The sequence below is a fragment of the Heterodontus francisci genome, chromosome 15, assembly GCF_036365525.1.
Source record: "Heterodontus francisci isolate sHetFra1 chromosome 15, sHetFra1.hap1, whole genome shotgun sequence".
Lineage (NCBI taxonomy): Eukaryota > Metazoa > Chordata > Chondrichthyes > Heterodontiformes > Heterodontidae > Heterodontus > Heterodontus francisci.
This window is the reverse complement of record NC_090385.1, coordinates 64794435-64816051: the sequence shown is the minus strand read 5'-3', so window position 1 is coordinate 64816051 and position 21617 is coordinate 64794435. Positions and strand designations below refer to the sequence as shown.

The 21617-nt window shown below is 41.3% G+C and overlaps 1 protein-coding gene across 1 annotated transcript in view; it reads left to right on the top strand.

The window, feature by feature from the left end:
* pof1b (POF1B actin binding protein) overlaps positions 1 to 21617 on the top strand; it is a 129626-nt gene that overhangs the window by 63461 nt on the left and 44548 nt on the right. Inside the window, exons 6-8 of the mRNA XM_068047997.1 lie at positions 4674 to 4816; positions 16249 to 16282; positions 19302 to 19382. Of these exons, the coding sequence (XP_067904098.1) occupies positions 4674 to 4816; positions 16249 to 16282; positions 19302 to 19382 (258 nt within the window). The remainder of the gene's footprint in view (positions 1 to 4673; positions 4817 to 16248; positions 16283 to 19301; positions 19383 to 21617) is intronic.

The following is a 21617-nucleotide window of genomic DNA, read 5'->3' as shown; positions in this document are numbered from 1 at the left end:
AGGGGTTGAGGGTCAAAGTTTATGAAGTTCAGTGGGGGGGAAATTTCAGGATCGTAAAAAGTGTTTTCTTTGGGGCGAGAGGGCAATTTACATATTGATTACTCACTGGTGGGTGGGAGAGGGGATTCAAAGTGCAATTAAAAGTTTAATTTTATTTTTTGGACAGTGGGACATTAAAAAATTTCAATCTTACTGAAGGGCCTGAAGCCCTTTAAAATGGCGCAAGTGTGAAAACAGGACTTAGTTTTTACAAGGATTGTGTGGTGGTTACTCCTACCAATACTGTCATGGACAGATGCATCTGCAACAGTTAGATTGTTGAGGACGAGATCAAGTAGGTTTTTCCTCTTGTTGGTTCCCTCACCACCTGCCGCAGACCTATCTACCCTTGATATTCAACGGCATTACCCTCACTGAATCCCCCACCATCAACATCCTGGGGTTTACCACTGACGTGAAACATGGCTGGACCGGCCATATAAATACTGTGGCTAAAAGAGTAGGTCTGAGGCTACGAATTCTGTGATCTGTAACTCATCTCTTGACTTCCCAAAGCCTGTCCATCATCTAGAAGCCACAAGTCAGGAGTGTGATGGACTACTCTCCATTTGCCTGGGTGAGTGCAGCTCCAACAATACAAGAAACTCGACACCATCCAGGACAAAGCAGCCTACTTGATCAGCACCCCATCCACCTTAAACATTCACTCCCTCCCCCACTGACACATAGGGCTGGATTTTACGCCGCCCCGGCGGGTCAGATGGTGGCGTGGGGCTGGCGTAAAATTGAGCGGGAGGCTCCGGGAGACCTACCCACCCCGCTTCCGCCTCCGGCCAAGTTTATGACGTTGGGTGGGGGGTGGGAAATGGCCTGCCCGCCCGAGGCCAATCAAGGCCCTTAAGTGGCCACTTAAAAAGAGGTTGAAGATACAGTATGCCTTTACTGCACATAACCTTCGTTTTTCTTGCAGTGCAATGCCTCAGTCATCCCCAATGCTCTTCACTGGAGCCCTAGAACTCCTTTTTTAATTTTGCATTTCCTCGAAAACAGTTTCTTCATATCTTAAGTTCAACCAACTGCTGCTGCTTTTTTCTGATGAGCTCACACTTGGTCTTTCTGACCGCAAATGGAAGTCTGTATCTCCTTTATTAAAGATGTAATCAAAAACTGTCCTCTAAGGCCTAAGTTTATCATGGAATTGAATACTACTCCTACATTGGGAAGTTTCCTCAGACATACCTGTTGGGCAGGATGAAAGAAAGACCTTTTCATTTGCTACGTGTTCCCTTACTCACTTCAGTCTCTCTCTATTTTTATGTTTGCGTGTCTCTCTCTTTCTCAATTTTATCTTTGATCCTCTGACCTTCCCTCTCTCCTTCCTGTTAAATATCACACAGAGTACCCTACATGCTCCTTATCTTCACTGTGCTGAAATCATGATTCACCGTACCATCTAGTTCATTCTTTTACAGGAACTTAAAATTAGTAAACTCCTTACTTACCTTAGTCTTCCCTTCCTCATTCAATCTAATGGCTTTTAAAACTCAAGCTAGGTAGCACCTAGTTACTTCTTGGTTTTGCCTCCTTTCTCTCCTAATCTTTTCAACCTTGTTTATGGCTGATGCTATGGGTCTTAGCCCTTTACCTAACCAAAGTAAAAAATGTTGGTCCTGTATACTCCGTTTATTTGTTCCTGTATGTACGTTTGTTTTTACCTTTAGAAATGTTTCAGGTGGAATGTTACCAATCTGGTTTAACAGAATACCAACTGAAGAATTTTAAACTAGTATTGGCAAACATATCCAGACATACATTCACTTCGGATGGAATGTTAGGATCCACACTCAACTTATTACTAAGTAGCTTTAAAATGTGAAGCAATCCAGGGTAAAACCTAGTACTCAGTTCTCATGATGGCTCCAGACAGTTACATTAATGTATTGTCCCACATTTTTCAACTTTATTTGTAAGTCATAACAATTGAGTAACAATAATCGTTGGGATTAATGAGTTAGTGCTTGGTTAAACTGGAATTAAAGCAAACCAAGCCCATAAAACTAGGAGCCAGACCAAACTTTAAATCTTCCTGATTGGTAACACTAAACCATTGAAGGCTGCATTCAAAATTGTGGTTTTGAGCATTCAGAGGCATTCCTGATGCTGAAGCCGGCCTACTCTTTTATAGTAGGGCTTTGTCATGCAAACCCCCACCTGCCAAGAATGAGGCATATTAATTTTGTCATTTGAACATTGATTTTAAATTGTTGCTGGAGTGCGGAAAGAGATCAGCTGTGCCCGGAAAAATCATTTACTTACTAATAGACGGTGCATGTGTAGACAAAGGACCATTCCCGTCACTCAACCCACAATGGATGTTGATCACTGGACAGTGAGGGGGTAGGGAATGGCATCCAGGACCTGCTGGGGTGATGCAATCTACAGGGGCCAGCTGGTCACATGACTAACTGGCTGTTCCAGGGTTTTTTGAACTAGCCACAGAGAGTTTGAACTCAGAGTGTCTGTTTGTTCCTGGACTGAAAAGACTTCTCATGGCTGGCTCGCCACAGCCTCTCCTGTCTGCTCACATCTCTTTCTCACAGAACTCCAAATCCACTGAAGACACATGGACCCCTCCTACAGCGAACAACGTTTAAGAAGAATATGGGCCCCAATGAAAAGCGAGATCTACCTACAATCAAGGACTCTACAGTGAGCTGGAAGATCCGTAACAAAAACCCTCCTCAGAGATTGCCTCAAACTTTTCCACTTTATTTCTTCTGCTCTTTTCTGTCTTTATCTGCATCTATGTATCACGTATGCATGCTAGCGTGGGCGTGTCGTGTATTTGTAGGTGTTAACTGAATTACAGTTTAAGTTTAATAAATTTCAACTTTCTTTAAACCTAAGAAAACCTGTTTGTGCTGGTTTCTTTGCCTTATAATTGGAAAGCGGTGAACAAGGATTCACCAAGGGGGAGCTAAAAACACGGTGTGTTTAAAATTAAACCCTGTTACGGTAAGACCAGGTGAAAGCTGAGAGTAACCCCTAGACCCCTTTCTCATCTGATCATAACAGGCTTATTTTACCAACAAGAAGGAAGAAAACACAATGGTGAAAAATATGACACTGGCAAACGTAACTGTTTTCCACCCTGCTGAAATAGTGCCTTTCCCCAGTTGTGCTGCCCTTCCATGCAGTGATTTTAACTTGCTGGTGCATGCATTGATTTTGTGCACATATTTTTCTATATTCGTTTTCACCTCTACATTTTTAAAGATAAAGATGAGTGTGAGAAAGAGAATCTTCACTGTGAAATGTCTGCCATCTTAGTAGAGAAGCAGTTTAAAAATACATGTGGTGTAATTTTACATGCTCATGGAGACGTAATTTCAAAATTCTCAGCTTTCACCTGACAACTACAGGGCTCATTTGTGAACAACTTTATATAAGGTAATTGACATTCTTTGCCACTTTGGATGCCAGCCTGAAAGCTTCTGAATTAGAAAAAACAGGCTACCTTCCTGTAGTATGGCAGCTCCATGAACCAAGACTCTTGCTTATTTCAGTGCCCTCTGTCCAATTTAAAAGGGACACTGTCTTCACAAAAAGGAATACTTAAGCAAAGGGCCAGAATGTCAGTGACATTTTCTTTGTCATTATGCTATATACAGATGTGCACATTTGGCAAATAAACAAAAAGGGAGCATCTTAACTCCATCTACCCAGTAAAAATCAGATAAAACGGGAGTTAAAATTAAAGTGGTACAATGAGCCACTCTCTCTTCACCCTGTGGTTTTCTTAGAACCCTGTGACTGAGGCTGGCCCACCTGACTTAGGTAGGGGCCTCATGCATTTCGGTAATATATCTAAATGTAGATGGGGCCCCAAAGCCATTTTTACAGCCTACTGTGTAGACACTTTGCTCAGTAAAAGCTGTCAGATCTGAAGTGAAGACCCTCCAGGGTGTGGAACCAGCAGAAGCAGGAGTTCTCCTCTGGACCCTGTAAAAATAATATAGACAACTGCTACCCAGGGTTCCTCCATCCCTGCTTACCCCCACACATGTTACCAAACCTTTCCTCCTTGTGGCTTATACAGAAGAAGTGAATTTTCCTATTGCCACCTGTGCAATAACAGGTACGCCCATAATTAAGTATGTATGAAGAATAGGATCACTAAAGCTGATCCTGTAATCAGGCCCTGCAGATAAAGAACAGTCCTGAGACATGATATTGTTGCCTCACAGCCCATAATTGTCCATCCGTTAATTTAAATATTTAGTGCCAGTGTTTAAATAATACTGATCGCAAAATCCAAGCTCCAACGTCCACTTCTTAAAAGGACATCCTTTTTTCCTGCTTATGCATAATTGCAATGGTTGTTGTTTGGAATCATGTCATCACTCAGGAGTTCCTATCAAACTCCTCTAACAACAGTCATCAAACTGAAATATGAGCTTGTGGCACTGGAGTTGCTTGCTATCACTGCATTAAGTCTAGTAGAGCTTATGCATTTGTTCTATACACATGGCTATCTCTGTTAAGTTATTGTCAAAAGCACCTTGTTAAAATTCGCTTCTAAATTATTCTTCGTGATGTATGCAGTGCTTAATTATTATTCTAAATAACAGAACAACTTGTCTAGCGGTGTAATGAAACTTTTCTCACACCAGATCAAGAGTGCCATGGATTATGAGAGTGGTAACATTGAGAAATTGGATCCCCGATACTTTGGTGAGCTGTTGGCTGAGCTGACATGTAAGACCACTGACCTCCATAACATCCTGTTCGAAAACATGCAGAAAATCAAGGGAAAGTAAGTACACATTTCTGTTTATTGTTTCTGAAGCATGAAATTTGAGCTAGAAGATTTTGTATTTTTTTAAAATCAGACTGCAACATGAAAAAAGCTACATAGAAACCCTGTAAGATTCTTCAGATTTATTTTGAATCCAGGGTGGTATTTATTTTAGGGATTGCCAGATTTGCACCGGTTTCATGTCCCTGAACCTGCCAGCAATACCTTTCTAGGTCTATACCCCTACAATGCAAAACCAACAAACAGTTTCAAAGTGCCCTGCTCACTTGGTCTAAAGAAGGCAATGTAAGAGGAGCATAGTCAACACATGTTTAATTTATAGACAATGAGATCATTTAAAATGCAGCAGAAATTACATTTTTGAACCTGTTCCTATGGCTTTAAGTAAGTGCTTTGATATATGAAATTCATTTTGGACAAGATTACTTAAAAGTACGAGTCACTTCACTCCCCATTCTACTAAACTCATCCTCTTTCCTCACCATTAAATTCCTGTCCTACCTTGAATTTTGGTCAAGTCTGTGAAATGGAAATTTACAGCATAGAAGGAGGTCATGTGGCCCATAGCAATCCAAAACTAGTCCAACTGCCTTGCCCTGTCACCATACTCCTGTATTTTCTTCTGCTTCAAATATTTATTCAATTTTCTCTTAAGGGAAGCAATGCTCTCTGCCTTAACCACTCCCTATGGTAAAGTGTTATCTCTTGAATAAAGGAATTTCTCCTAACCTCTTTGCTCACTCACTTAGTCAAAATTTAAATTGAATTTAATAATCTAGCTGGATAGATATTTTCTGGAATATTGCTTTGAATACACATGCCACCTTATGCATTGCAAACACAAGTAATTGGAGATAACAAATAGCAGGAATTTTATTCCTGTTAATTGTTGAGAATGGGGTGGGTAATTTGACTTGCGTGGATAATTTTCTAAGTAAAATACATATCACCTGGAGGGCAAGCAACTGAAAGTCATATATCAGCCATTTCAGGAAGGTAGCATATTAAACATATGCAAATAAATTCCAACACTTGTACATTTGCTTACTATGCATGAGCATTTGCAGTGCAACTTGTGGAATTAAAGCATTTTTGTCCGGCCACATTTCAGTGCAGTACCTAATTTCTACAACACAGCTGTTTTCATACTTTGCTTATTTGAAATAGCTTTTTGGACTGGGGAAATTTTTTTTTTCCTTCATGGGATGTGGGCATCACTGGCACAGCAAGCATTTGTTGCCCATTCCTCCTTGTCCTTGACAGCTGAGTGGTTTGCTAGGTCATTTCAGAGAGCAGGTAAAAAGCAACCACATTGCTGTGGGTCTGGAGTCACATGTAGGTCAAACCAGGTAAGGAAGACAGATTTCCTTCCCTAAAGGACATTAATGTGTATTTGCAGCAATTGATAGCTTTATGATACCATTACAGAGACTAGCTTTCAATTCCAGATTTTTTTTTACTATTTGAATTTTACTAGCTGCTTAAGGTGGATTTGAATCATGTTCCAGGGCATTAGTTTCAGCTGCTGAATTGCTACTTCAGTGACATTACCACTACACCACCATCTCCTACTTTCAAGGCTGCACCTATTGTGACTTCATGTAGAAGAATTACATTGCAAGTGTTCTGTTATATTCTCTGGTTTGCCTTGATAATTTTAGTCATAGCCATTGTTATGACCAGGTGTCTAGGGGTCTTTTACTGTCTTCACCTGGTCTTATTGTAACAGGGTTTTTTTTTAAACACACAATGTTTTGAGCTTCCCCTTTGGTGAATCCTTGTTCACCACTTTCCAATTCTTAGGCAAATAAATGAGCACAAACAGGCTTTCTTAGGTTTAAAGAGGAAAAGTGAAATTTATTAAACCTTAAACTTAAACTCTAATATGGTTAACACCTACGGATATGTGCCGCGCCCACGCTAGCAAGCACACACGATACAGCCAAGAGCAGAAGAAAAATAAAATGGAGAGGTTTGAGGCAATATCAGAAGAGTTTCTTGTTTACTCTGCTTCGAGCTCACTGTAGTCTTTTTGTAAGTAGTCTTGCTTTGCGTTGGGGCCCAGTATTCTTCTTAAATCTTGTTCACTGTAGGAGACTTTTCTCTCTCTCTTGGGGTTCATGTGTTTTCAATGGTTTCTGAAGCTGGTGAGAGCGAGATGAGAGCAGACAGGAGAAAGGTGTTCTCGGTCCAGGAGAAAACAGCTTTCTGAGTTTTAACCCTGTGGCCAGTTGAAATTAAAAATTCTCCCAACTGTCAGTCAGTCATGTGACTAAACTGGTCTAATCACGTCTGTTTGTGTTTCTGGTAATCAGAAATCCATTGTGGATTAAATTAGAGCAGGGAATATCCCCTTTGTCCTTTGAAGTACTGTCTGTTGATATGCTAATATCTCTCTCCAGCCAAAGTCTCCAATTGTTTTTTAAAGCAAGTTATTTCTTCAACAACAGTTTAAAATCAATGTTCATGTGACAAAATTACGTTTTCTCATTCTTGGCCGGTGAGGGGCTTGCCTGACACCATTTTTGATCAAACAACAGCTAAAACTTTAGATTCACTCATCACTGCATAATACTGCAGTGCACTTTAAATAGATTTCATTTTTCAATGTTCTGGCAGTCCTGCTTGCCCTGTTAAATCAGGGTTGTCAAACCTTTTTGCGTGGGGGGGGGAGCCACATAACAAATTTTATCCTATATAGGCAGCCGGTGAGCAAATTTCGGAAGGATAAAGGTATTAGAAATTTATTTTACTATTAATCAAACAACAAAAAAAAATTTCATTTTTGTGAACAAGCTTTAAACGAGAAGATTGATTTATTAATTTACAATGTTGGACACAGATTTAGTGAGATATTTTTTTGCTAGTAAAAGTAGTTAGTGTTTGCCTGTACACTTGATGTAGTGATGCAGCGTATTCCAGATAGATGTCAATGTGTCAGGAGTGATCATGATTGCTCTCTCTCGCCCCCCTCTCCATGTCTGCCTGTCTCTCTCTCTCTCTCTCTCTCTCTCTCTCTCTCTCCCTCTCCCTCCCTATCCCTATCCCTCTGTGTCTGTCTGTCTCTCTCTGGCTTGCTCTGGCTCTCCGTCGCCCCTCCCCTCTCTGACTCTCTGTCTCCCTCCCCACTTCTCTGGCTCTCTGTCTCTCTATCTCATCCCTTGCCCCCTCTCTCCGGCTCTCTGTTTCCCCCGTCTCTCTGGCTGTTTCCCCTCTCTCGCTCTCTCCCTCTCTTTGTCTCTCTCTCTCTGGGCCTAGGTCGCAGCCTCAGGCTCACCTTCACTTTAGCCAGCATGCTGACCATGACTCCTGTCTCCTTCTGATCCGTGTTAGATGTTTGGTAATGTTGGTCAATCTCCAGTGGCGATAAGCACATGCAGGAAAGATTTATATATTCATTTGTGTTACTTTTACATTCCTGACAGATGTGGCAAAATTACCTCATAAAGCAGTGCACAGCAAAAATTCATCATAACATGACATGGAGTAGCAGAAGTTTAATTAATGTGAATTCTGGGGTTATCATGATGTCTGTTTATTGAGAACAGGGGAGATCTTGGCATTTATTAATTTATGTACATTTCAAATGGGGTGTTTAAGATTTTTAATTATCAGAGTGTATTGACTTCGTAGCTGCCTTGTATCAACGTCATGACTATTGGTACTGCAACATTCTGACATCACACACCTGACTTGGGTTAAGATTGGGGAGTGGATGTTGGGGCTTAGAGTTAGGGTCAGTGTGTTCAAGCTAGTGTTAGTAATTGAAGTTATTAGTTAGGGCTAGGAGTTAAGGTTTCAGAGATGTGAGGATTATTAGTGTTATGCATTTTGTAATGCCAGTGCAGTTACCTCTGCATTGCCTGTAGAAATCGCTGTGCTGCTAATATTGTCGCTAATTGGATTTTTTATATATATATCTCTCCAAAGAGAAGATAGTGCTATTTATTTATATTGACGAAGTAAGCAAGGTTTGGATAAAGGCCAGACTAAAGACGAAGACTGCTGAAATGCTTAAGAGGTGTGGAAGGGGTCTGTAAGGGCAAAATTAAAAAACATATTAAATAAAAAGTTAAAAGTTTCACAAATTGAGCTACTTAACTGGCTGCTTGTCTCACACAATAGAGACCAACATGGCTGACAGTGTTCCTGTTAAGGAAACAGAGAAAATGCTCTACAGCACTACCTGGTGGCCAAAACCTGCAACTTCATGCAGCCATAAAGCAGTCTTTTTCCAATAGATTTCTCTGAGATTATGAGCTCGATTATTGTTAGGGAGGTTACAGAGGAGCATGGTGGCACAGCGAAATCCCAGCTCGGCCAGGGATGTTGGCGTCCTGCCGAAGTTAATGACAGAACCTCTTAATATGTTTTTTTACTGTTTCCCTTCTTGCAGCCAAGCTAATGGGCAGTCTTGCCAGCAACCAGGAAGGAAAATCAGCAGCAGGCCTCTGGCATTTGCTGGGGGAGGTTGTCAATCGCGGCAAAGAGGAGGAGCTGTGATTGGCGGGTGACGCCCAAAGGCTACTTTCCTGCTGCTCCTGACCCACAGGGAGTGCTATAAAAAGCACTTGCCTTCTGAAACTGGTAATTCCTGCTTCCATATCAGTGCTGGGTTTCCTGAGCCCTTGGAAACCTGGCTAGCAATTGTTAAATTTAAATCAGGCTCCCAATTACTCTGTGGGTGCATAATTTAAATATGTTAATGAAGTATCTACCTCTTAAGGGAAGAACACTCGCATGACAGGCTACCTGCCTTAAAATTGGCAATGGTTGCATACACTGGGCGGTTGATGGTCGGCACAGACTCGGTGGGCCGAAGGGCCTGTTTCAGTGCTGTATCTCTCTATGACTCTATGACTGCATTCCCAGTTTTAAAATTTTTTAAATCTGCCCATCATGGGGACAAGGTGGATGCTGCCTGTGTTAATGCCACTGCCTATGTATCTATCTGCTTTATGTACAAAAGTGTTGGCCAAGACACAGGTCCTTAAAATAGTGCCATGGGATCTTTAACATGTACCTGGACCATTGGAATAAAGCCGTGGCTCACAGATGTAGGAGAGCATGCACAAAGTTTGCAATTGTGTATTTGCTTCAGTGTAATACTGACACCATGTTGATTTTAAAGCTCAGCTAAAAGGCCTGCTGAAGGGTAAGCTTGAGCAGACTATCATACCAAATTTAAATATAGTTAAAAAGTGTTGGATAACAGGCAGCCAGTATCAGTGCAGAGAGAAACAGAGTTAAGGCCGTCAGTCTGAAATGTTAACTCTGTTTCTCACTCGTCAAATGCTGCCTGATCTGCTGATTGTTTTCGAGCACTTTCTGTTTTTATTTAAGATTTCCAGCATCTGCAGTATTTTTCTTTTTGTTTAAATATAATTATTTGGCTTCCACCTGACAGGAGGGCTAGCTTGCTTAAATTGAGGCCCACTCAAAACTAGATTTCGATTTTTATCCTGCTACAGTGGCGCAGTGGTTAGCACTGCAGTCTCACAGCTCCAGGGACCCGGGTTTGATTCTGGGTACTGCCTGTGTGGAGTTTGCAAGTTCTCCCTGTGTCTGCGTGGGTTTTCTCCGGGTGCTCCGGTTTCCTCCCACAAGCCAAAAGAGTTGCAGGTTGGTAGGTAAATTGGCCATTATAAAAATTGTCACTAGTATAGGTAGGTGGTAGGGAAATATAGGGACAGGTGGGGATGTTTGGTAGGAATATGGGATTAGTGTAGGATTAGTATAAATGGGTGGTTGATGGTCGGCACAGACTCGGTGGGCCGAAGGGCCTGTTTCAGTGCTGTATCTCTAATCTAATCTAATCTACTACCCTGTTCGCAGCAATAAATGTGGAAAGGAAACAAAAATTGGGTGTCAATTATAATAGCATTGGTGGAAAGGGGATCACAATGCTTGCAGTCGTTACAATCTCTGGATGTAGGAAATGTGGAAGAAACTGTATCATGTCATAAGATTATCGATATAGCTATCCCTTGCCATGGGTATTGTGAAACCGATATACTGTAGCAGGGGAACCCTTTACCCTGCACTACCCTTAGCACATTTGCTCCATAGAAAAGATGACATAGAAAACCTGGAAAAGGAAGAAAATTAATACTTCTGTATGATTTTTGTCAATGTAAGTGCACACCATTCCTTTTAATAGATTAGGAGCATTTACACTGGTATCAATGCTTGCAGGTTTATATTGTGCCTTTAATATGATCAATTCAATAAAGAGAATCCAATGCGCACAATAGGTATGCTACCACAATGAGACTACACCTATATACACCTGCACCTACATGGCTTGAACAAAACATCTGTAGGAAATTATTAATCTATATGTACAATTGAAGATCCACTTTGTGGACTAACAATGGGAAAATCCAAAATACCATCGGGGCATTTTCTCTCTTCAAACAAGGTTATTTACTATACTGCTCTCGCCCATATTGTATGATCAGTGTAACACCAACAGTAAGCTTCAGGCTAGAAAGCAACAAAATAGCGTGGACGTTTATCTACTCCATGATGACAGTGCATTTCTGCCTTTATTAAGGGGTACTTCCATATTATAACTAATAATATGCAACATCTATTAAAGTTCATTTGACTGTGTTTGGCTTGTTGGTTTAGTTTAGTATTGCAGATGGAAGTATAGAACTAGGTGCTTCCGACTTTATACTAATCAACCAAGTAAATTTGTGAACAATGCTTTGTCTCTTCTTTCTAATTAGGTTGAAATGGGTTTTACTTTCCTGCTGTGTATTCTCGTACCATTTTGAGCAGTGTTCCAGGGTGTGCTTTCTTCCCTGCTCTTCCTACCGTTTCTTTAACCTTCTTTCTTTGTCCTTTATAAGCATGTTTATAGCTAATTCAGTTTTCCGTCAACGTTCTGCCCTCCCTCCCTTGACTCTTGAAGGTGTTGACATCTTCTTGGCATATGGTTCCATGAACACCCTCTCATACCTTACTTAAGTATCAAATATTCATGTGAGAGGCTTGTCAGCAGTGTGTCAGCAGACTATTCATTCTAAGGATCACTGCAGAAAAACCCAATTATGTCCTCTCCTGAGGTCTACATGTAATTAATTCCAATAGGGCATAGGGAAAGTAATCTGAACCCTGGCCAATTTTGCCCTTCTAGCTGAAGATGATGAGGCTAACTATAATGCCCTTCCCCTTAGGATTATCAATTCATATCAAGGGCTGAGGTTCCAACATTCCTAAACTGTGTGGTTCAGCAAATCATTGCCTTAGCAGCTGAATCATTCCGAGAGTGCCTATTTGTATCTCTGTGGCCGGTATTTTATGCCCCCAAAGGAGCGGGCTGCTGGTGGAGGACACGGGGCAGAAATTTGAGTGGGAGGCAGGGGTGCCTTTCCCGACCCCCTCCACCCCCCCACTGCAATTTTACGCGGGGTGGCGGCGGTGAGAAACTGGCACTTAAGGGTCTTCTCCTGCCGCTGCGGGCATTTTACCCTCGGTGGCCAGACAACAGAAGCCTCAAAAACGCCACCTAGTAAAACCAGGCGGCCTTCTTGCGGGCTGGTGGGGGGCCCTCCTGATCGGGCACCCTGCGGCCCATGGAGGGCAGTCCCTGAAGCAACAACTTCCCCCAACACACAACACTCCCCCCACCCCCCCAATCGACACCCCTTGTCTCTCCAGGGCCCGACTGATTGTCCCCCGCCAGGTCCTAAAAACATACTTGTCATCCAGGGCCATCCTTCATCTTCCTTCCGATGACTGGGTATAGTCCCAGCAGTGGCCACTGCTCCTGGTGGCACTGCTGAGACTAAGAGCTGCAGCCCGCTGATTGGCCGGCAGCTCCATTAGGTAGAACTTTCTGCCTCAAGGAGGTGGAAGTCCTGTCCAAGACCAATTAAGGGCCTGGGAAGTGAAAAATCCCGGCTTGTCTCCGCAGGCCTGGCAGAGGCGGACTCGCCACTGACATTTCGGCCAGTGGACAGGGCCTCCCACCCAACGAAAAATTACGGCCTATGTCGGGAATAAACAATATAGGTCAATATGTAACAAATGTATTATTCACTTTTTTTTCTAAGCATTAACTAACTACTGGTGAATGACATTTTATTTTCAGTGCTTGCATTCATGCTCCCATCTACCCAACTAGATGGTTTTTGTATTGCTGAATACTACAAATGAATTGGGTGCTTTACTGCAGAATGAATCGATATTTCCTCATTTATTTCTGAAGTACATTTTTATTGGTGGCAGTAAGATGGAACTCCAGGAGATTAGAACATTCACAGAGCTATTACATTCCACGCCTCAGTTACCAAAGGAAAACATGTCAAGATGGTAATATTGCCATTGGAAAATCACACTGCAAAAGACCTGCAGTTATATTGAATGGTGGTAAGGGCCTCATGTTGGCTGCACACGTTACAGTGCCGGGGGCCAACAGTATCTTGTTACTTCAGTTTCTTCTCCTGTATTGGCAGCAATTTCCTTGATCTTGATTTTTCCACAGGGACAACAGAAAACTGACACCATCACTAATGGTGAATAAAATGTGTTTTAATTTTAGTACACAATTAAGTTAGAATTAATGTCATAATTGCATTGATGAAACATAACATTGACACAATATTTAAAAAGTAAAACATATGAATATGCAAATATTAGAGCCAGAAACAAGTATTTTTTTTTTGGAAAGTGAATGTATGAATGCTTTTGGAAGCACCAGGCCGTCTCCAACATGATTAAAGTGACTATGTACCTATTAAGCACCCTTCTCATAATGTAGTGGCAACATTCTCACCTATTCGTATTCCATCTTCTCACCTGTCTCTGCAGTTGATCAGCCTACAACTTACCAGTTTCCTGAACCTTTATCTTTAGGAACATAGGAGCAGGAGTAGCCCCATCGCGTCTGCTCCGCCATTCAACTAGATCGTGGCTGATTATCTACCTCAACGCTACTTTCCCGCTCTATCTCCATATCCCTTGATGTCATTCGTATCTAGATATCCATTGATTTCTGTCTTGAACGTGCTCAGTGATTGAGCTTCCACAGCCCTCTTGGGTCGAGAATTCAAAAGATTCACCAGATTGTGAGTGAAGAAATTCCTCCTCATCTTAGTCTTAAATGTCCTACCCCTTATTCTGAGACTATGTCCGCTGGTTCTAGACTCACCAGCCAGGGGAAACATCCTATCTCCATCCACCCTGTCATGCCCTGTAAGAATTTTGTAAGTTTCAATGAGATCACCTCTTCAACCCCACCCCTCTCCCAGTAGGGCTGCTGGGACTGAGGAGCTGCCAGCCCTCTGATTGTCTGGCAGCTCTTGGAGGTGGGACTTCCTGCCTCAGAGGGGAGGAAATCCCGAACGAGGACAGTTAAGGTCCTGGGCCACGCAAAATTGCTGCATGACTTCCAGTCCCAGCGAAGGCAGGCTTTCCCCGAATTTTTAGCCAGTGGGCGGGGCCACTGCCTCAACGTAAAATTCTGGCCTGGGTTTTTAATGGCGTACTAAGTTCATAATTACTGCTTAAAAACCCTTCTGCTCTGAAAACTGCTTTTATATTTGTGGAATATCAAATTTCCCCAGTGTAATTAAAAACATTCCATTGTTTTAATTTTTTTTTGGTTTTGTTTGTGTTATTTCAGCTTCTACCTTAATCCCATGTGTATGTCCCAATCATTTATTTCACTCTCTGTAATATTTAAACTGAAGGATAATCAGTCCATTTTACTTCCTGGTTTGCTCTCTGTGAAAATACTTCAATGTGATTGGTTACTTACCATGCTTGATGACACTTCTGGAGATCCCCATGATTTGGCACCAGATTCAAACTAATGTCGGGAAAGGGGAACTGCACGCCACAGAGATCACTAGACCTTGGGGGCGGTGCGGGGGGCAGCTTTCTCTGAGATCAGTGGCAAGTGCCAATAGTACAGCATGGACTGTGAAATCTAGCCTAATCTGTCTCTTTACAACAATTAACTTCACAGCTGGAATAACACAAATCAGTGTCCTATTTTTAAAGCTTTATTTTTGAGATCATTTAGAGTTCTGTGGAATGCTTCCTGGTTTTGGATGAGCAGTTAGCATTTTTAGTGCTTAAGTGAAGAATTTGCAAATGGCTTTCAAGCTTTTCATGTTACACATGGAAATATCAGAAATTAGTCTAAAATATGAACCAAACCTCTCCAAACAGGATAGGACGAAGCAGGTTTGGAGCATGAGAGAATATCAAAGCCTTGGAAAACTGGCTGATGGCCAGGTTTCCAGCTGTGCTTTGTGTGTGGCTGTGCAATGCTGATGAACTCTATTCAGTTAAAATGAAATAATCTTCAAATAGTGCTGCTATGATACTATCATAAAGCTGTTTAGACTGGCACACTGAGATCACTGATGTGTTTACAAACTGGCTTGATTGAAACTTCATGATTGTAGGTTTGTAACTGGGCGATAACAATCTGGGCCAGTTAAAAGGTGAGATTTTAACTCATTCAAAGCTCACCGACTTGCACAACGTTAAAATTGGGTCGATTGTCTCATTCACGTTCTATGTTCCCAGGCAATTCTTCAACAGCCATTTTGAGGCAGTTTTTTTCTGGTGCATGAAACTAATGAAAACCCTAGACTTTACGACAGAAAAAACAGTTCAGTCAATGTAAAATCCTACTGCAAATCAGTTCTGCATTTTGTTGTGATACGTCATATCAGTAATGAAAGCAATCCAGATTTTACAGTCAAGGCCCACATGCAGAGCAAGCTTTCATCCCAAATATTGAGACTGTCTCAGAAGATTTAACAACTTAAAGTTTACAAAAAAGTTTTATTAAATGGTGATACTAAGGACCCTACTAAATGATGGTACTAAAGGTCTATGATACAAATGCTACATTTACTATGGTGGTCTAGCAATGGTGGAAATCCAACATTTTATGCCTTGGAATTGACTAGTATGCAATTTACCCATATAGGGAGTAACTCAGGGTACACTCGCCTCCTGTTAGTGGTCTGTGTAACTCAAGGGACAGTCTTCCTTTGTCAGTGCTCTGTGTAACTCAGGGTACAGTTTCTCAAGTCAGTGTTCTGTTTAACTTGTGCAATCACCCTGTGTGTGCTCTATAACTCACAATGCCTTGTCTCAATGACCTCGGTTTATCTCGAGATGTGTTTTACCATTTGTGCAACCTGTCAGATCTTACCAATAATTAAGCCTTCTTTTTGTAAATAAACATGAATGAACTCTTAAATCTGCCTATAGTTATTGAAAACAACAAACGCTAACATCCAGACCATACAGTTATGGAAACAGAGACCAGCTTGTTTATGAGTTCTAAAATTCAGTAACTAGTAGATTTTCCTGTATCCATTCAACACAATTTATCATATAACTCTTTGCACTACATTTTTGAAGATATTTATATTTATTATTTCATTTTTTGACAGGCAAAACAGGTTGGAAGTTAATATTGACGTCAATGTAAGTACTGGAGTTTTCAATTAGAACCTATTAAATGAAGAAGTGGCTTGCTCTATTATTGTTGATCTATTATAGAGAATTCTTTGTACCTAAATGCAGAAAAATTAATGCAAAAACAAATGGACAGGAAAAGGGAAAATTTTAGTTGGATAAAAGGAGACACATAATCAGATTAATTAAGTAGAAAATAAAGAGTACAGCATACCAATGTTGGAACATATTTAAACACCCGCTGAGTCAGTTAAAACATGACAACTAGGAATAAAGAGTTTGTGACAAATTTCGTGATTGAATAAGGATATTAGATGGAAAATTAAAGTCCAAGAAGGATGCATACAATAAAATTATAGTTTCTAACGTAAGATTAATTCCAAAAGCACAGATGAGTAACAAGAAAGGAGGGAATAAACAGGTAAGAGAATAGTGGTTTATGTTTTTCAAAGTGGGCTGTTATCTTTTTTTGGTGATTGCTGAGAAGGATCTGATATAAAGGAATGCTCCTAACAGTTGACATCAATAACTAATCATTTAAATGTCATTGTCCTTCGGCTCTACTTAGCAATAATGTGGATGGATTTTCAACAAATTCCAAAGTATTTTAACATTGGATCAGCTGTGTACCATTTTAAACAATACTGTGAGAGGCACCCTTGGTATGAAACAACAGAGTTTGACCACAACATAATCCATGGGACATATTGTTGACTTCTAATGCAATATTTTTGACCACCTCTTGCTAGCTATTTATGCAGTACTGTCCTTTAACAGTGGGAAGTATATGGATTAAAAAAGAAAAGCACAACAGCGGCATTGCTTTAGAACTCAATTGACATTCACTTTATGTCTACATAATATCTACGAGTTAAAAGATTCTTTTTGTTTGAACTGTGACTACTCTTGTGAAGATGATCTGCTTGACGGATCTCAACTGAAAGAGCAGCTGAGCATGACCATGTGAGAACTATAAATAGCTGAAGCTGGATGGTGATAGGAGTCTGAGTTTAAAAACCATGCTGTGATTGAACACCTACAATGTCCATCCCAGATTCTTTCCTTTTGGACTTTTTTTTTAATTCACTGATTTAAAATTTGTAATTTAAAAAAAATGTTGTGTCTAGTTGTCTGCATTGAACCTCTTATCTCCACATCAATAGAAACATAGAAAAATAGGAGCAGGAGTAGGCCATTCGGCCCTTCGAGCCTGCACTGCCATTCAATACGATCATAGTTGATCATTAATACTGACTAAGAGGGCAGAATTTTTGATTCCCATCGGAGGCGGGACTGGAGGCAGGAAGGCCCGAAAATTGGCGTCGGAGAGTGGGATGATGGGCTGCTGGCATGTTCACGCCTCTGGGACATTTTCGTTCTGGGATGTGTTGGGGGGGTGGGTGATGGCTGCCTGCCCACAAGCGGCAGGTGGCCTATTAGGGCAATTAAATGGTCTATTAAGGCCACTCAGCAGAAGCCAACTGGAATTTTCCAGTCAGCTCGCAGGCTCCCCACTGAAGCCGAAACGTGGCCGAGGGATGGAGGCAGTCTCCTGGTGACAGACCAGGGGTGGAACCAGTGCTTATTCCCCTTCAGGGACCCTCCCACACACGCTGTGGCCTTTGGGACACAGCTGCGGCCGCTGGCTGTCCAGTGGAGGGTTTGACCCTCCACAATAATGGCCTGGCAGCTGTGTCCTTTTCAAATTGAAAATGTTGTTACCTTCTCTTCAGAGGGCACGTCTATCATGAGGTGCTCTCTTTCTCTTATACATGCATCGGCAGCTCTCACCTGGGGCAATGGGGCTGCCTATGTGTGATTCCTGGAAGGCCTCCTATTGACCCTCCAGCCTTGGGAGCCCAGCGGCCGTCCTCAATTGCATGGCGAGCATGCTCCCTGGCTAGAATTGGCCATCCCTCCAGAAATCGCTCAGGTGTCTGGCGCTGATGAGATGTGGGTTTGGGACCCAGAAATTCACCCACGCCGGGGTCCAAACCCCAAAATAAAAATCCAGCCCAGGGTATTGTGCAACCTCCCCCACCGTTTCTTATTGAAAGGAAATGAGGGGAGGGGGAGGCTGAACTCTAGAATACCAGGGGGTTGAAGTTCCACCTCTGCATTCACTAGCCTATGATTTTCCCACCATTCGCTTTAATGGACAGAGAATCATGGGCTGGTGAACTGAAAGGTACAATTTCTATTCACTTGCACGAGAGTAGGTTCAGAGAAAAGTGAAATGGATGATTGTGGGACATGCCGCTCAAAGACCTGAGATGAAATGCACAGAACTAACCTTTATTAAAGAACAAATAATACTAATAATGGAAATGAGTTGACTTGGACTTAGAGTAAACTCAGATCTAAGGAAGGCTTGAGTTTAAATATTTTTTCAACTGAATAGTGGAAAGTAAGTGTGGAAAGCCACAAAAAATTTAGTAAAGCATGTAAAGGAGCATCACCTGGAAACTGAACACGCCAGGAAAGGGGTGTGTCAACCAGCCAAAAGCAGGTCGGAATGGAGGAAACTGGTGCTGGCCCTGTGCGTCGAGAGCACTATAGGACTGACAGATGAACAAAATAGTGGAAATGTGGAATAAAGCTTGGTTTAAAAGAATATTCTACTTCCTTTTCTATACTGATCTACGCCACCTACTAGGAAGTGAACTATGGCCCATTGCAGGCTGAAGAGATGAGTGGAACCTTAAATAGGGGTTGGGGAAGGGAGGGCGGGAGGTGTTTGGGGGGAAGTAAGGAAGAGAGAAGATAAAGGAGTTTTTCAGTTTTTCATGTCTTTTTCAGAATACCACTATTTTGCTAAAATATTCACTTCTTGGAATTTTAGGTGCAAAATAATAATTTATTTATTATAGTACTATTTATACTTAAAAAAATAATAAAAAATAAGTTCTGGATCAGATATTTTCAAGCAGAACTTTTGCGGAGATCTTTTAGACCTTTTTGATAAGTTAGAATGTAAATATATTTTGAAAATATATCAAGCCCTAAAGAGAATGTACTTATTTTCCAGGATACCAATGAAAGCATTGAAACTTTGATACCAAAAGGACTATCTGAATTGACAAAACAACACTTACGCTATCTCTTGCAGGTAAAATTGAAGTGGCTGTGGCAACAGTTATAGAACAGTCAATGAAAAATGAGATTTAGATTTTTAGATTTAGAGATACAGCACTGAAACAGGCCCTTCGGCCCACCGAGTCTGTGGCGACCATTAACCACCCATTTATACTAATCCTACACTAATCCCATATTCCTACCACATCCTCACCTGTCCCTATATCCCCCTACCACCTACCTATACTAGTGGCAATTTATAATAGCCAATTCACCTATCAACCTGCAAGTCTTTTGGCTGTGGGAGGAAACCGGAGCACCCGGAGGAAACCCACGCAGACACAGGGAGAACTTGCAAACTCCACACAGGCAGTACCCAGAATTGAACCCGGGTCACTGGAGCTGTGAGGCTGCGGTGCTAACCACTGCGCCACTGTGCCTGCAGGAAAGTATCACTGGAATAGTCATTGTACTTAAAGGAAAAGTCCAATGAACATAACAGCAGCTGTTCTACTGATAAGTATGAATTTCCCATTTCACTTTGACTGTTATACTACATGCCTGGCATTCACCCAAGAATTCTTTACTATTTATGATGCCCATTGAACAGCATTTTAATGCATTGAAAGAAGGAAATGGCAGTGGGCTGTCAATGCCTCTTGCCTACTTCAAGCTTCAACACCAAGATTTACTCTGCATTACCACAGTAGCTGTACACTGAAGAGTGAGACATGGATCTCTGTGGATTAGGTCAATGGTTTTCAAATTTTTCAACCCTACCCTGCCACAACAAAAGGAAAACAGTGGTGTCTTATCAGAAAATATATCTCAATAGCATAAAGTAATAGAAATAATTTGATGTCAAGTATAAAAAGTAGGAAAATCTAATAATACACAAACAATTATCTCACTTTCTTAGAATCAAGACACCCTTTTTGAAAACCTATGGATTAGATTGTAAAAGAAGGATAACAGATTATTTGTAGAAGTTCAATCAGTGCTATTGGTGCAAATCGTGAGAGTTTCTGTCGCTGATGGACTAAAATTACTTGCTCCTGCATACTCTCTAATGGGGAAAATATAGCTCTTAGTTTGCAGTCTGATGGTACAATCCAATATAGAAACAAAGAATCTTCTGTGGGGCCGTAATCAGGAAATTACACCTGAAGTTATTCCCATTCGTGCATCCACACTGAAACTTAAAATGGGCATAAACAATCGGAGCCTGCTGAAAGCGCTGAACTCATGCCATATAGTCCTTCTTCAAGTACAAAAATTAAATTTGCAAGCAACATTCCCTCTTTTTTGGAGTGCGTGGGCGATTTAGCTAAGTGCGGGGCCCCTTTAAATTTTTTTGCACGGCCTCACCCATGGTAACTTAAAGGGACCAGCGTGGCCTATGCAGGAACTTTTGGGTTACTGTGCAGCCACACAGCGTAGAGAAACATTTGGTTTCAAGCATTTAACTATCATTTATCCACATTAGAACATGCAATTGTGGAAGCTTTTGAATTCTTAATATGACTTATACTGGTGACAAAAAATAGATTCAAAGCAACAGAAAATACAGTGCAGGTCTTAGGGAATAAATGTTACAAAAAAATCACACTAAAATATCAGAAGAATGGCTTTGTTTCCTGCTGCACCAAAAATTCTGAGCATAATTTTACATCCATTTTGAACCTGCATATTGGCAGGAAATTTTCATATGCAGCTCTTTAGCCTGGAAGTGAAGTCATTACAATGAGCCGAGATGCATTTGGGAGAAGGAATCAACAGATTGATGTGAACTCAAGAAACTTTGTACATAGAAATAATGCACTTGTGCCTGATTTTCCTCGATCTTTGATGCCGAGTATTTGCTTTACATCCAGATATCACGTGTTTCTAAGCACAAGTACCCATGATATTCTCCCCTGAGATTTCTACACACATTTGTAAAGGAGAACACTTACTTTACACTATCTGGTGTCCTTCATTTGTATTTATACTGAAACAGGATCATTACTGTAAAAGAGAGTGCTTTTAGTATAAAGAGTTCTCTCCTCCACTCCACAAGCTGGATTCTTCAACAAAACCATTTGAAACTCCTACCTGTTTGGATATCCTCACAGAATTAATCTGCTTCCCCTAATAACCCTCCCTCTTCCCAAGGGATCCATCATTTCATGCCATTTTTCTATGAAAGTAGCTATTCTGCTGACAACAGCAGCAGGACCAGTCATTAAGCAGCTCCTAGAGATTGTCTACTAATATTCATCTCAAGCCC